General features: G+C 40.1%; 2 protein-coding genes across 5 annotated transcripts in view; one reads left to right on the top strand and one right to left on the bottom strand.

Moving 5' to 3' along the window:
* The window catches only part of slc44a5b (solute carrier family 44 member 5b), a 57,904-nt gene extending 49,897 nt beyond the window's left edge, over positions 1 to 8,007 (top strand). For 3 of the 4 annotated variants that reach the window (XM_085151290.1, XM_085151289.1, XM_085151287.1), the window contains 3 exons: positions 30 to 118; positions 2,047 to 2,131; positions 2,348 to 3,619. In XM_085151290.1, the coding sequence (XP_085007416.1) occupies positions 30 to 118; positions 2,047 to 2,131; positions 2,348 to 2,463 (290 nt within the window). In that variant the 3' untranslated portion in view covers positions 2,464 to 3,619. Of the gene's footprint in view, positions 1 to 29; positions 119 to 2,046; positions 2,132 to 2,347; positions 3,620 to 3,713 lie in introns of those variants that run through there. The other variant, XM_085151288.1, reaches the window with a different exon arrangement.
* Positions 5,887 to 13,223, bottom strand: LOC146490671 (LIM/homeobox protein Lhx8). The gene is made up of 9 exons (XM_085151309.1): positions 12,991 to 13,223; positions 12,250 to 12,327; positions 11,496 to 11,621; positions 11,158 to 11,279; positions 10,333 to 10,553; positions 10,085 to 10,188; positions 9,269 to 9,364; positions 8,589 to 8,778; positions 5,887 to 7,718 (listed from the first exon to the last, which is right to left on the bottom strand). Exons 1-9 carry the CDS (start codon positions 13,069 to 13,071, stop codon positions 7,642 to 7,644), a joined length of 1,095 nt encoding a protein of 364 aa, XP_085007435.1. The 5' UTR covers positions 13,072 to 13,223; the 3' UTR covers positions 5,887 to 7,641.
* Between the last annotated feature and the right edge of the window lie 1,620 nt (positions 13,224 to 14,843).

Below are 14,843 nucleotides of genomic sequence, written 5' to 3'. Positions count from 1 at the left end.
TCAATCAGATTTTTATTTATTTTTTTCAGGCATTCTTGCATTTTTCTTCTTCTCGCGTAAAATACCAGTTTTTCAAGAGGAGGTGCCGTCACTAAATTACATTTGGGTTCCTCTATTGGTAAGGAATTAAAAATCTACAAGGAGAATATGATTATACTGTGATGAATATAGTTAGTATTTGGACAATGACAGACTTTTTCTGTCCAAAAATCAAACAATCAATATGTGATTGAAATGTAAAGTTTTACCTTTATTCATGGGGTTTAATAAAAATTTGTTTGTTTGTTTTATCTTTAGGACTTATTTAGGTACATAGTACCCAATTTTCAGAGGCTCAAAAGTAATTGAACTACTTACTAGCAACCAGTTTAATGGCCTCAGTAACCCTGGATCATATACAAATAAATCCATCAGAGTTCACTGGTGGCAGAATTATTTCCATGGTTGGAAAAAACAGCAACAATGTTATTAACTAGGAGTGCAACAATACTCGTATCGATATTGAACCGTTCATACAGCGCTTTCGGTTCAGTACGCATATGTATGAACAATACAAAATTTTTATTTATTTGATCAACTTTTCTTCTGACGATGCTGTCTGTGTTGAGCGCTCAGTGGATCTGCGTTCGACTACTCCGCCTAGGCTGCACTGTCGAGCGCAGATCCACTGAGCGCAGCGCAAGCTAGCAGACAGAAGCTAAGCTCCTTGCAACATGGCAAATTGAACCTCCCCCACCCTCGTTCAGATCTGGCGTTCGGAACTATTTTGGTTTTCATGTGACGTATGACCCTGAAGGTAAGCGCGTCATGGACTAAAGTAAAACAGTATGTTGGATGTGCCACGCAATGCTCAATTACATGGGTGGGAACTACTGTGTTAGCGCAGTTAGCTCGTTAATGTGTTGGCCGTCCAGCCCCACGCACGGGGCGATCCGCGGTAGCTCGTTAACGGAGATTTGCCGTGTTGTGGCGTTAACGTCATTTCAGATTAACGCTGACAGCACTAGTGGGAACACAACGAATATGACTGCACATTTACTCCGACATCATCCTCGTGCAAAGACAAGTGGAAGCAGACAAAAACAACAAGCACGCATGCTACAAACTTTACCCGAGTCATTTAGACAGCCGTTAGCACATGATTCTCCTTATGGGGACCTGATATGTTTAATATGCTGCTGAGAATATAGCCCAGAAGAAGCGTATAGTAGAGCTTTTATTTTGGAAAGAGACATTTCTCTGTAATAAACTCTCTTTTCCAAAGATGAGGGATTCCTCAATCAGATTTTTTTTATTATTTTGTTGTTTCAGCAACATTAAATTTAAAAACTGTACTTTTGAGTTAAAATATATATTTATAATTTTAATAAATGACAAATTAAAAAGGCATGAACATTTTTTTTGTATCGAAAAAATATCGAACCGTGAATTTTGTGTATCGTTGCACCCCTAATATTAACATATAAAGTTATGTTAGTTTGTCTAGTTCAAAGTGAAAATGAGTGACTACTATAAAAATAATGTTAAAGCTGAAAGTCTGGACTTTAGTCACATCATGATTATTTGATTTAAAATTCTCTTTACAGAGGCACAGTCACGAGGAATATATTCATATTCTGACTTGGTCTTTTACACAGTGCACAAAATATGATGTAATATATAATCTTTGTTGTACTTTGTTTCCTTGGTTCGGTGGAAAAATCACTTCTTATGTTCAGACTCAACCAGTGCTTCTAAGCTGCGCTCCTCTACTTGTGTTTTGTTTAAATATAGTCGAACCATTATTTTGGCAAATATTCAATAATAAATATTTAACTCCTGGTAATTACATATTTATTCAGAGTTGTTCTGGAAAGCTTCACAGCTTTCCACAGTTGCAGTTTTTACAGTGCTGCACAAGCTAATTAATTTGCTCCAGGATTTATGACTCAGCAATTTATTTCTTCATAATGTTTTTGCCGTTTGTTGCAATCCAGTGTGCACAATAAAGCAGGAACACAAGACTACAGTTAAAAGTGTACGACTTTCCCCTGTTAACTCTTTCAGACGGTGATATTTGGATCCTACATGATCGCACATGGCTTTTTTAACGTCTATGCTATGTGTGTGGACACATTGTTCCTGTGCTTTTGTAAGTATGCTGTTTCATGTTTAGTTACGGTGCAGAAGCACCCCTGCAGCAGCTTTGTGTAACTCTTTCTTCCTTTTAATAACTTGAAATAATCGCTGTCTTGCATATCTTCTTGTTTATCATCTCTGCTGAGTCTCTGCTTTCCTTTCTCTTTGTGGCTGCCGCTCTGTGTGCTCGTCCTGCTCCTCCTGTTCCTTTGCGGGGACCTGGTCTCAGGTGAAGACCTGGAGAGGAATGATGGTTCTTCCTCCAGGCCCTACTACATGTCTCCTGGCCTGCACAAGATCCTGCGCAAAGGAGAGGAGGGTGCCAAAACGTGCGCTGCTTCCTGAGTGATGCATTTTACTAAACTCTTGGCTCTCTGACTCACTTCTCCATATCTGCCGTGTGCGTTGGGGTCTGGACGCTCGAGAGCGAGTACTGTAGGGCTAACATTGAAACTGGATGCACCCCGCCCAGCCTGTCAGGGATGACCTGTGCATGAAAGGACATGCTGTTACTTCGGGTCCTCGCAGAAAAGGCATAGGGGACTAAGATAACTGTTCACTTCCTCTCTCGAGCCAACTCAGATACTTGCCTTTTTTTCTGCTACACTTTTGTGTTTCTTTCTCTTTGTCATTTTCTCGTCTGCTGACCTCTGCCTTACCGAGAGGGTACACGTCAACTCGCAGGATGGATGCACAGGCTGAAAACTAAAAACGAGCTTTTCTTTCTTTGTTTTAACCCAAACAAACACGAGGACCGTAAACAATGTACAGATGCCACTTTGACATAAGGCATCACCACGAAAATAGTGGTGGACTTATGGGGCACCCTCTTGTCGCACTTTGGTCTTCTGATGTAAAATCATGTTTTGTATGCACTTTCACATACAGGAAACGAACCATGTGATTTCTTTCTTCTGTGTAGCATGATTACTTTGCTGGCTGTTGGTGTTTACCATTGGTTTTATAACCACTATATTTATACTAACACAAGCACACGGATCCAAAAATGGTGTGAACTCTGCACTTAGCAAAACAGGTTTCTCTCATGTTAAATCAGCGTCACATGAAAGTTTTCATTTTGCTCATAGATGTACTGTAAACCAGACAGAGGCTTTGTTGGAGGTCAAGACTTCAAAAGACATTTAATGGTTTATGCTTAAAGAAAAACGAACCCGAGCGTTTTCAGGAAACGTTTGAATGCAGCCACTAGTTTATGTGCCTAGATGTGAAAAAACAAAATAAAAAAAATGTTCCTCTTATTCTGTTTTAGACCTAACACCAGGAACCTTTGCGATACAGTTTATAAAAGGATGTCAAAGCCATTTTTGGTAAATTTTTTTATTGGATGGTTCAGATGTTGTGCTGTTTTAATACTAAGTATAATACACACATCTGTCTGGAGGTTATTCAGTGTTCTTTTTGTATAGGAGAATTTTTTTATCAATGAATCCGATGAAAATGTGAATCTTTGTTTTCGAATAAACATAAATGGTTGAACTACTGACCCGTGCATTTCCGGAGGCGTTAATTTTTTACAATCGAGGTGATCGCAGGTTAAATTTTGATGTAAATAACATGCTGCTGCTGCCTCGTAGTGTGGGACCTGGAGGTGAACGACGGCGCTCCGGCCCGGCCCTACCGCATGAGCAAAACACTGAGGAAGATCCTCCACAAGAAGAACAGAAGGAAGTAGCAGGAAGGAGGAAGAATAAAGGTTAACACCAAAGCATGGTACAAGCCCACGGGGCATATGGGAATAAACACTTTGCCATATTTAAAGGAAGTGTACACAAGTTGAGCCTGTACACTATAAGAGACAACTTGTAGCTAAGCAACATGAATAATTCGATTCACCCACACATAGTAATTTATGGACTCAGTGATGAATATTTTTATACGTGTTTATGTAAAGAAAATGTGTGTATTTGTGTACATTTTACTGCCACACTACACAACAATGCAACAGATTTGTTTTGAGTGTCTCAGCTTTGGGTTCATGTAGTTGCCAATTTCCACCACTTGGTGGTGCCAGTCGTTACCAGATGACCTGAACACTGTGCTGTTGATGCTTTAATGCACTGCTGAGTTGCTCACTTTGCTCACTGTGTTTATGTTTAAATGCCAAGTACATGATGGCACAGCGGTTCAGATTACTTCAGCCTCAAGTGTGTTTTGCTTTGAGTTTCTGAATATTGAAGCATACGTGCTTTGGACATCTTTATCAACATTCTTAAAGGGATATTTAGCAGCAAGAGATGTCTAACAGGTCTGGTTTATTAGCTGTGGGTGAAGCAGGATGACATTATGTGTTTGTGTGCCGCAGAAAATGCAGAACCTCAGAATTCTGCACGTGTTTTGATGAGGGCTTGTGTATCAGTGACAATGCACTGAAACCAGTGACAGGTATAAAAGTGTTAAAGTCTTTGAAAGTTACCTCATCAATGTTAGAGTCCATTCTTACTGGATTTAAAGGCTTCCATCCAGGGCTGCACGATTTTGCATAAAATGAGAATCACGATTCTTTGGCTTAGAATTGAGATCACGATTCTCTCACGATTTTCTTTCCCAGTATAAATATTTATTGGACTTATTAACTGCACATCAACTTCGTAACAGTTGAGACTGAACATAAAAACAATAAATAAACATAAAAACAACAAATGTCTCACATTTTGTCGTTGCTGCAAAATGTTGTACTGCTTGAAATTGCGTCTCCACCGTTGCTCGACACTGCGTGTGTAGAGCAGGTAGTGCAACAATAGAAAAATAGTTGCGGGACGGCACTGTGTAGCGTTTAGGGTGTTGATCATTTTCCTAAATCCCTCGTTTTGCACAGTGTTGATGGAGCCATATCTTTGGTCAGGTGATAAGTAATAGCCTCCGTAATTTCTTTGTGCCTGCGGGAGGTCGACGGGTATAGGGAAGCGCTGTATAAGGTTCCCGTTATTGATGTTTGGGTGGTTCCAGTCACTTTCTCGTCATCCCTGACGTGCTCTCCGTTGTTTTTTCCCTGCCAATTTTAGCAGCCAGCTTCTGTATCACGTGGTATAAGACTCCGCCCTTGTCATTTGTTGAGCAGGAAGAGTGAGCGCTTGTTTTCATGCAGATTACGTCCCGGATCAAAAGGCGGTACAATCGTCGTCTTTTTTTTTTAAAAAATCGTTGTCATTTGGAAACGAGATCGCACATAAGTATGAATCGAGATCGCGATTTTCTAACGATTAATCGTGCAGCCCTACTTCCGTCACAGGACGATGACGGCGGTCACTTTGAATAGACGTCACCGACGGCCTGAAGTGATTGTGGATTTCCAGAATAATCCGACTACCCTTGGACGCTTCCTGTAACCACGCCTACAGTTAGGGCTGTCATGGTATCGTGTTTTCACTGCATGGTTATCGTGGTCAGACTAATCCAAATAAAGATAAAAATCATCATCTCTGTACAGACCATTGAAAAGCAAATAATGCTGTCAGTTTAAGTCATCTTTAATATTGTGGTTTTTGTGTGTTTTGTTCCTATTTTTATGACACTAACCTGAACCCAGAACTGTGCAAATGGAAATATAAATTAATTGATAGTGAAAATACAACCATGTGACCTGATGAACAGCAAATCCAAAAGGCTTAATGTCCGAGTTTTAACTCATTGCTGGATTATTTGTGATATAATCGTGTATTATTGAAACAGTATCGATATGTATTTTTAATATATGATGGCTTTTGTCGGTAATGATGCCTCACACAACCTCTGCTTCTCTACTGACCATTTTTATCTTTGATAAGTTTAAGAAACGTATAATTAGGTCCCATTATGTGGCAAACGTGTGCATGTAACACGTCTGTGGGGCAGAACCAAAGCAACAGAGGAGCTGGTTTAAAGATGCTGGATTGGTTTTAATAAGTCTTTTAAGTACACGCTAAGAATATTTGAGTCTTGTATCAATAACCTTAAACAATAACAAAGTTTGTTATTGGAGTAACAGTGTTAAGTGTTTTTGCTACTATGTGTCCTGTTCTTGCACGGTAACACTAGTGAGTCACTCGTGTCAAAGCTGCTGATGGATTTATTAGGTTGGTGCGCCACAGATGAAGCTGATTCCTGTCTGGGAAGAAAAAGATTTAGAGGATTTTGGGAGATCAGTTTGTGTTTTCAAATTTCCCTCAGGCATCGATGTTAGCGAGAGCGGCCCTGTGATGGACTGGCGAGCTGCCCAGGGTGTACGCCACCTCTCTCACACCTTGTGTTTTATTGCCATCAACCTTTCACTAGGTTGTGCTTTTTTAAGAGTAGATTCTCGCACCGCTTAGAAAGATGTTCTTTAGATCTTTCAGACCTGACTCATGTTTGTGAGTCTCTGCGCCGTGCTTGTCAAACCTGACAACCTGCCCTCATGGTGCCTCTGAGTGACAACACTGCCAGACTGCCTCACACACCTCCCGCCCCTGTTTGAGCTGAGCACGCTGGGACATGTAACATTCAACAAAAAAAAAAAGGAAAAAAGAAAAACAACTTGTGTATCTGAAAGAAAGAAGAGAAATGATGCATGTAGAGCACAGTGGGGCGTATTACGCATGCAGCAGGTTGTTGTTTTTGATCTTTTTCTTCTTCTTTCTTTTGTCCACACAATAACTACCGCACTCCCATCGGAGATCGATGTCTTTTTGTGTAACTCAGGCTCAGTTTCACTCCAGGTAGTGTGACTTTGTAAGATCTGATAAGTGAAGTAAAAGAAGTGTTTTTATATGCCTTCTCCTCCCTCCTGAGTCTGGAAATTGGATTCTTTTGGTCAACCACAGTCAGCAAGTAGACACAAGTTAAACGTCGCTCTCGGTTTAATGCGAGACAGTTTTCTAACCACAAGCTCTTAAAAGTCAAACTCTGAAGATGCTCGAACCTGTCGTAAACAGAAACACTTCAGTTTTATCTGTTTGTCTGCAATTAAAAGTTTCAGGTGTTTGTGTCTTATCAACACATGTGTTGCTGTGTGTAAGTCTGACATACAGATATAGTTGTATTTTAATAAAGTTTGCTTTCATCAATAAATCGTTTTTTCCTCATTTGTAAACATGCCGAGCCGTGAACGCAGCACGGCCTCAGCGCTCGTGTGTAAAAGCTTTTCAATGACTCCTCCCAGGTTTGTGAAATTAGACATTTATTCTCAAAAGAGACGACACATACAATAAATTAAATTGCAACACTGCTATTCAGTTCATCTTCATGTGGAGTCGACTTTTGTGGTGGCTTTCACTAAGAGTAGCACAATCAGACTTTGTCACCAACAAACAGACAACAAACAAATATAAATATATGATGTCGTGTGTGACGTGCACCGAAGCGTTGCCGTGATACATCAGTACATTTAGGGCTGTAAATTATAGCGATCCAGAATTTGCTTAACAAACAATGTTACGGGCAGATTTTATGGTTCACAAAAACTTTAAATGATATTTACCACACGTATCAGATACTGCTGCTAATAATGGAGAAACTTGTGTGAGTGTAAGAGAGAGAGAGGGCAGCTCAGGCGTTGGACACGGGCAGCGAGGTCATGGCGTGGGCCGGCAGCAGCGGTTGAAACAAGGATGGAGGCGAGTGGACTGCAGACAGAGAGCAGAGTGAGAATATTGATCCAGGTCAATTCTCCACAAATTGTATTCAAATATGTAACAGACAACAGCTCAGTTATATATTTGCATTGTGATTTGATTGGATGATTCCTCGTTGCGCTCCTGACGGGGTCAAATATTATCTTATATCTCCACAAGGTTTCGAACAGCTGCTCCCTGATTTTCTCATCACAGCGGACGGACCCTCCCACTTATCCAGATCTGGGACCCTAACCCTACCTCCCCCCCCCCCCCCCCCCCCCCCACACACACACACACACCCCTCCCTGGCTGGGTTTGTGTCTCCTCCTACTATCAAACAGGGTGAAATGCTACACCAGAGGAAGCACAAAAAAATGGCAACAACAACAAAAACATTAGAAGGTTGATTATCTGCTATCTGACGACAAAACTTCCCACTCTCATCGTGTACGACGAGATCATTTTATTACCTGCGTCATTTCATTTTTCATCCTCTAGTCTAGTAACGTCATCGACCGCTCCTCTAACTTTGATGTTATTTTATTGAGACAAAATCTTAAACAAGATAAAGTTTTTCTTTCTTCGTCTGGATTTATTCTAGTCGTTTCTACTGATTGTCTTGTTTTCTGGGTCAAAGTAAAGCAGGAGATGGAATAAAATGCATGTTGTAATATTTAAAGTTCCTGGATTTAAAATCATCTTTATTTCAGAATTATTGTGTTTGGAATTTAAGATATTGGTCCGTTTATCCTAAATGCATGCAAATGTTCAATGGGGGCAATTAAAATAAAATACATTTATATCGTTTAGAAATAAGAGACTAAAAGATTCTATTTAATTTAATTACAGTCATGGAAATGTATATAAAGTCTTGCTCACTGTCTATGAAGGAGTGGAGCGCTGAGAGCATCGACCCCTCTGGACCTCCGTAGGCGGTGTATTGCAGCTCCTCGGGGGTCGGGGTGGGCTGGGACAGGTGGCTGGGCTGCAGTGAGGTCATGGGGGTGCTGGAGGTGTGGTTGGGGCTCACGTGCTTCTTGTGGCGTGCTCGACAGTTCTGGAACCAGACCTGAGTTAACGGGACAAGCGCCTTTAGCAGGACTGCATTTGAAAGTCCAAGATAGAAGCGCGTCACTGTTTTAGCTCGTGAAATCTATCAGCCAAAACAGATGTGATTTTTTACAGAGTTACAGTCAAGGAGTCATCTTTGTCCTGTGAGTAAAGCCACTGTCACTGTCTTGTAGTTTTCGGACAGTCAGAACAGATAAAGGTGTCTCATCTAAAAAGGGTTAAAGCTGCATTACAAATCTGCTTAAAGTATCTCAGGCTTCAGTAAAGTTATGTAAAAGCTTCAGAAAGCATTTTTGTCTTTACAGGTTGAACTGTTTGGTCATTTAGGAGTTTGTTTGGGAACATACGTCGTCCGGATAGTGCAGTAATTACACACAGTATACATTATACACACCACATGATATATATTGAAATCCAATAAGAACAAATGTCACAACAGATGATATCTCCATCATCCGTTTTGTCTTCACGCACCGAGCTTTACTGACCTGGATGACTCTTCGACTGAGGCCTGTCTGCTCTGCTAGTTTCTGCAGTGTTTGGGCGTCTGGGTTGTTGTCCTGAGCAAACTGAGCCTGCATCACCTGCATGTGCACAAAGTAACAAAGTAACACAAAGGTTTCATATGTGGTCCCGTGGGAAGGAAATCCACGATTCATCTGAACACGAGTAACTGTGAGGAGATCTTTAAAGTCTGCCAGAGAGGGTTTAATTCACACAGACAGATCATTCTAATAAAATCATGGAAAATATGAGCATTTTGGGATATTCTGCATAAATCTAAACCATTTATTACATTTTAATTCAATAACAAAACTACAATGGGAATTGCTGAAATAATGTGCATTATAAATATTATTATTGCGAAGAGAAGACAAACTGCACAATTTAAAAAACAGATTTCTGACGTATTTTTTCTTCTTCTCTAGTAATTCTGTGTCATTCAGACTAAATATATTAAATATCGTGTATCATGTCATCTCTGACGTCAGACACAATGACGCATCTTCACCTGTGAAAATAACATCAGGACATTTTTTCCTCTTGAATTCTTTGATATTTTTATTTTTGACACATAGAAGTGAATTTCCACAATTTAACAAGTATATGTATACTAAAAAAAAGGAAAAATAATTTTTGAAAGAATTCCAAAAAAATCATTTAAGGGCCAGAAATTCAGCGTTTGTTTGTTTGTTTTCTTTTTTTTATACATTAATTCATTTTTTACCTAAACACAATCTACTTATTTTGTCTTTGTTTTTTCTTATGTGATGAATGAAGAAGAGGAGGAGGAGGAGTTGAACCTGCAGCTGGTCAGCAGTGAAGCTGGTCCGAGCTCTCTTGGAGGGTTTGGGCTGGTTGATCTCCTGTTCGGTGGGCACAGCTCCTTCCATGTTGACGCTGTTTCCTGCAGCAAAATATATTAATATGTTAAAATGAGACCGTTTCTGGCGGCTTCATTGATGATTCATAAATTTCAAACCGATATTTCAAAAACAGAGAGAACAAATTATTCGCGGTCATTTTGGTGCAGGTGAGACTTCGGCCTCACCTTTTTCCACCGCCCGCTTCAGGTTGTCCAACATGCAGTCGTAGTGAACCCTGCAAAGCACTTTCCCCTCCACCAGGGCGAACTCCTCCCCGGTGGACAGCTGCCTCTTGCAGGAGAAACAGGCGAAGCAGGCCAGATGATAGACGTTGCCCTTCGCCCGGCGGACCCAGTCCGTGGAGTGGATGTTCCGCCCGCAGCACGCGCACCAAGTGCCGTATCTCCTGCAGGTAAAGGTCAAAGGAGACAGCCTGATGGTATTTAAAGGATAATAACAGTTTAAATTCCTATAATGATTCCTGCGATTTATGCGTGTAGTTACACAAAATAATGATCTCACAGTCTAAGCAACAACAGGAACGGTGAAAAAAAAAACACCTGACGTCGGTACATGAAATAAAAGATGCACCTTTGCCCTGGACCTGGCACACAATTTGTTCCAATTATCCAAACTTACGGGAAAAAAATCCTCTAAGTCGTTTTATTAATTTTTATTTATGTCACTATGAAGTTCGTCGACTCACAGAAATTAATGTAAGAAGTAATAATGCATTTATTGGTCATTTATTAATTTTATATACATGATATTAGAATAAAATTGGAAACAAATCTCAGGTCCGACTATTATTGTTACAATGAAAGCACAGTAATAAAAGCTTCATGAAACAGGACTCCGTGTTCGATATATCTCATTTCTCAAATGCATTACTTCAGTATTTTTTTAACAGATCGGATTTCATGGGTATTTCCTTTAACGAAAACAGACCCAAATTTATGTTATCGTTGAATCTGCGCTGATAAGCATCTTTAGCAGAGCGATGAACTCACCGAAAGTAATCCAGTTTGCAGAAAACCTCTTTTTCTTTGATGTAGCAACTTGTGTGGCTGCCAAGTGAAGTCTGGCACACGCTGCAGGAGAGACAGCGCACATGCCAGCACAAGTCGTTAACCTAAAGCAAAAATATGATGATTGGGCAAAAGTCACTCGGTGAATAAAAGAAGAAAGGGGGGGGGGGGGGGGGGGGAGAAAAGCAGTTTAGAGCCAAAGAAAAAAGAAAAAAGAAAAAACGTATTCTAGTGTTAAATACGCAGGAAAAACAATGCGTGCAAAATAAATAAATAAATAAATAAATAAATAAAATAAAATACAAAACGACAGGATTTACCTTCAATAGATATTTATCAACTATTTCCTCGTTGCAGCTCGCACACACAGTTCTGCCCAACAGAGGCGCAGAGGACATCGCCTGCAGGGACGACGCTTCTTCATCCAAAACTTCCACCGGTGCGCCCTGAGGAGATCAGGCCTGCGGTTAGAAAATTACGCACAGGAACGCATCCTAACCTGCAGTACAGCGTGACCTGGTACGCACTGTCACCACCAATAAACAACGTGACTGATAGTCTGAAAAACAACCACAAGAAACTGTCTCTTAAAAATTTACCATTGTTCCCGAATTTATGTATTTATTTGTTTTAACTGTTAAATCTCAGTCCGGTCACGCCTATCCTTGTCTCATGGCCACCTGCTGAGTTAGTAATTAAAGTAAAAGGAAAAAACATAAAGAAAAACACTGAAAGCAAAGTTAAGAAGCTCAAAATAGCTAAATCACACTACAGAATAAAAAAGGTAAAGAGTCACAGTTTGACCAACGCGAGAACAAAAAGCTTTAAAGTCCAAAAAGAAAAAGTCAAAAAGATGGAAAAGTCTGAATAAAGAATAAAGTGCGTTTTTATTCCTTTTAGATGCCAATTAGTGACAAATCCATGAGAAATACGTCATCTTTCACTAAAAGTTGTCATTTTGTCTGTCCACAGACACAAAAAAAACAAAATATAGTAAATAAAACAACTTTAAAAATAAAAACGTGCTCGTTTTTGAGAATAAACCAAACTGTGGCTGCACCGTTTCCTTCCTACCATTATGTCTCTCCTGTCTTCAGTGCATTTGCCCAGCAGCTCTTCGTCTCCTTTGCAATCTTCACACATGACGAGAAGCTGCGGCGAGAAGAGGATGCTGGTTTGTCAGACTGTCGCAGCTGCCTTAAATGCCCCCCGCTCCTTCCCATAAATATCATGCCTTTCACATTTCACCATGACAACGCCGGCGATTAAACCAAAACGACATTTAAAAAAGAGAAGGATAGTCATTACTTACAAAAACAGACAACACTTGAACTAATACTCATCCCGTGTCCATTATGTTCTTGAGCTCTGAATTTGTGATTCAGCCGCTGCACGCGGGCGGGCGCGCGCGCGTGCGCGAGCTGCGGTTAAACCAACCAACACGCCAATTTCACGCGTCAATCAGAAAAGCAGCGCGAGGTCTGAAGGAAAAGGGGATTGATTTATTTAATAACAGCAATTAAAAAGGCTAAGTTCGCCACAAACGTCTACCCGGGGCAACCGAAAGGTGAAGAGGTCTCATTAACTACTTGAGTTTTAATTGCAGAATTCAGAGAGGGATAATTTTCTTTGACATTTCTTCAAATTGTAAAAATACTGAGCCGCAGCGTGTGAAGGCCGGCCTTAATGACAGACCGAAGCCCACTCTCATTTAATTGGCAAAGCAATTTCGACTAATATTTAATCCGTGACACTGACTCACGGCTCAACCTGCTGATCGCGAGTGTACACGCTCCACGCCCGCCCTTCACTCACCTCGTCGTTGGACACCAGAGATCCGTTTTCCTTCTCCTTACCAACGCGACACTCTACTTTTACCTCACTTTTCCAGCGCATGTCTGCGTCCAGCCTGGAAAAGTCGTCCCACTTTCAAAGCGAAGGAACTAAAAAATAAAAAAATCTACCCGCTATCCTTTCCTTCTCCTCCAGGGTTCCTGCGCGTGTGTCAGTCTGTCTGTCCCGAGCTGTTTCCAGAGGGCGTTTCATAACTCCTACTTTCTCCTCGGTGTTGGTCGCGCCTCCCCTTTGGAAATAAGCTTTTGCGGTTTGAATGCAACTTTTGAGAGGCGCAAAAGTCTGGCACAGAGAGACTGTTGTAAATATTTTTCAAATGAGCGCTTGATTGAAAAAATCAGCATGTTTGAGTTTTACTCATGATTTACTTCATGATTTCTTTGAATGATATGCAAGTGGTTCAAAAAAACAAAAAGTTTGAGTGTTTAAATATTGCGTGTAGTTTTTTGACAGCAGGTTCTCCTTCAGAAAGGCTTGCTGAGGCTCCTCTTGCTCCTAAAAATAAAACAGGTGTAATTATGAGGCAAATTATAATAACATGGTTGAATTTACACAAGCTACAAGAAAGTGAAAAGCAAGTGGATGCAAAGATGCTCTATTAAAACAATAAATTGTTTAATAATTTTTTTAAGGCCTTAAGGAAGGACTTAAAGGTAAATTCAGACCACAGATCCTGTGGCTGCAGGCTTTACAAACATGTTTATGGATTTAAGAAAAGGAATCTGATCTCCTCCAGGGTGTACAAAGACCTTCAAATCAGCGAGGTGCAACATGCAACACTGAGGTGCAGCAGCAATAATAATAAACTAAATGGAGATCCAGTAATATAAACGATATACTATTTACTAATGTTCATAGAAAGAACGATGTAATTCCTACATAAAAGGTGCAAGTGGGTGAATTTTACTGCTATTAAGACTCAATCTCTTTATTTTCTAATCTTTACAATATTATTATATTATCCTGTGTGAATATTTATTCTGTCATAACTAATTACTTCTTGAGCTTTGTACCAACCATCTGAGCAGGAGGCCAAAAACACTTCAATCTCATACTTTGTGCTCAGTGAAAGTTCCTGTTAGTTTACAGTTTGACAACCTTTAAATGTCGTCGTTTATCGGAACATTAATTAGAGATCATAAGAAATAAAATCATTCTTTTTAGAGGATTTTTTAAAATCATTGTTACTGCACTGTTGAGTATCTCACTACCCTGTATGGAGGTCTGGAAACTCTGTATTATTTTCCTTTTTCTTTTTTTAATACCTACCATATTCTCTTCTTATTTTCATGCAGAACAGAACAGAACGTGCACCACAGTCTCTCCAAACCGCCGGACCCACATTAGATGATTTTGTTGGTAACCAGTTTACAGCAGAGCAAACAGCACCACAGGCATCCAGAGTGTCTGTTGTTCTGAAGGCTCAGTTATTCAGTTTTGTGCATTTTGTCCATTTGAATTATTAGGAATCTTTTTCTGTCACGTTTGCTTAAATAAAAGCGATTCAGTCTGTAAGAAATCCAACGTCTGTAATGGTTTTAAAATCCTTTTTGTTGTGTGTTTGATTTTTTCTCAGGGTGGAAATATGAGAATCAACTTTCACCGCTCGTCCTTAGGAGAAATAAACTGAGTAAAGAATTTTATTACTACCACTGTATGACCGTAAAAACAGCCTATAATATAAAACAAACTATATCCAGTTATTATCACCCCATCCAGCCATCGACCGCCGGGGTCAGGATTATTAAGCACGAGTACAATATGGGGAAGGAATAATAATCAGCAGACTGCTCTGTGACAGTTTGATGATTCAT

Source organism: Neolamprologus multifasciatus, chromosome 23 (assembly GCF_963576455.1).
Source record: "Neolamprologus multifasciatus chromosome 23, fNeoMul1.2, whole genome shotgun sequence".
Lineage (NCBI taxonomy): Eukaryota > Metazoa > Chordata > Actinopteri > Cichliformes > Cichlidae > Neolamprologus > Neolamprologus multifasciatus.
The sequence above is the reverse complement of the archived record's forward strand: the minus strand, read 5'-3'. Positions and strand labels throughout refer to the sequence as shown.

Excerpts from the sequence above, each read along its gene's own strand:
- LOC146490671 (XM_085151309.1), bottom strand. The coding sequence starts at position 13,071 with ATGCGCTGGAAAAGTGAGGTAAAAGTAGAGTGTCGCGTTGGTAAGGAG. Across the intron at positions 9,365-10,084 it reads TCACTGCTGACCAGCTGCAG|GTGATGCAGGCTCAGTTTGC; the intron begins GTTCAACTCCTC and ends GTGCACATGCAG. Across the intron at positions 7,719-8,588 it reads GCTCCACTCCTTCATAGACA|TCCACTCGCCTCCATCCTTG; the intron begins GTGAGCAAGACT and ends CTCTGTCTGCAG.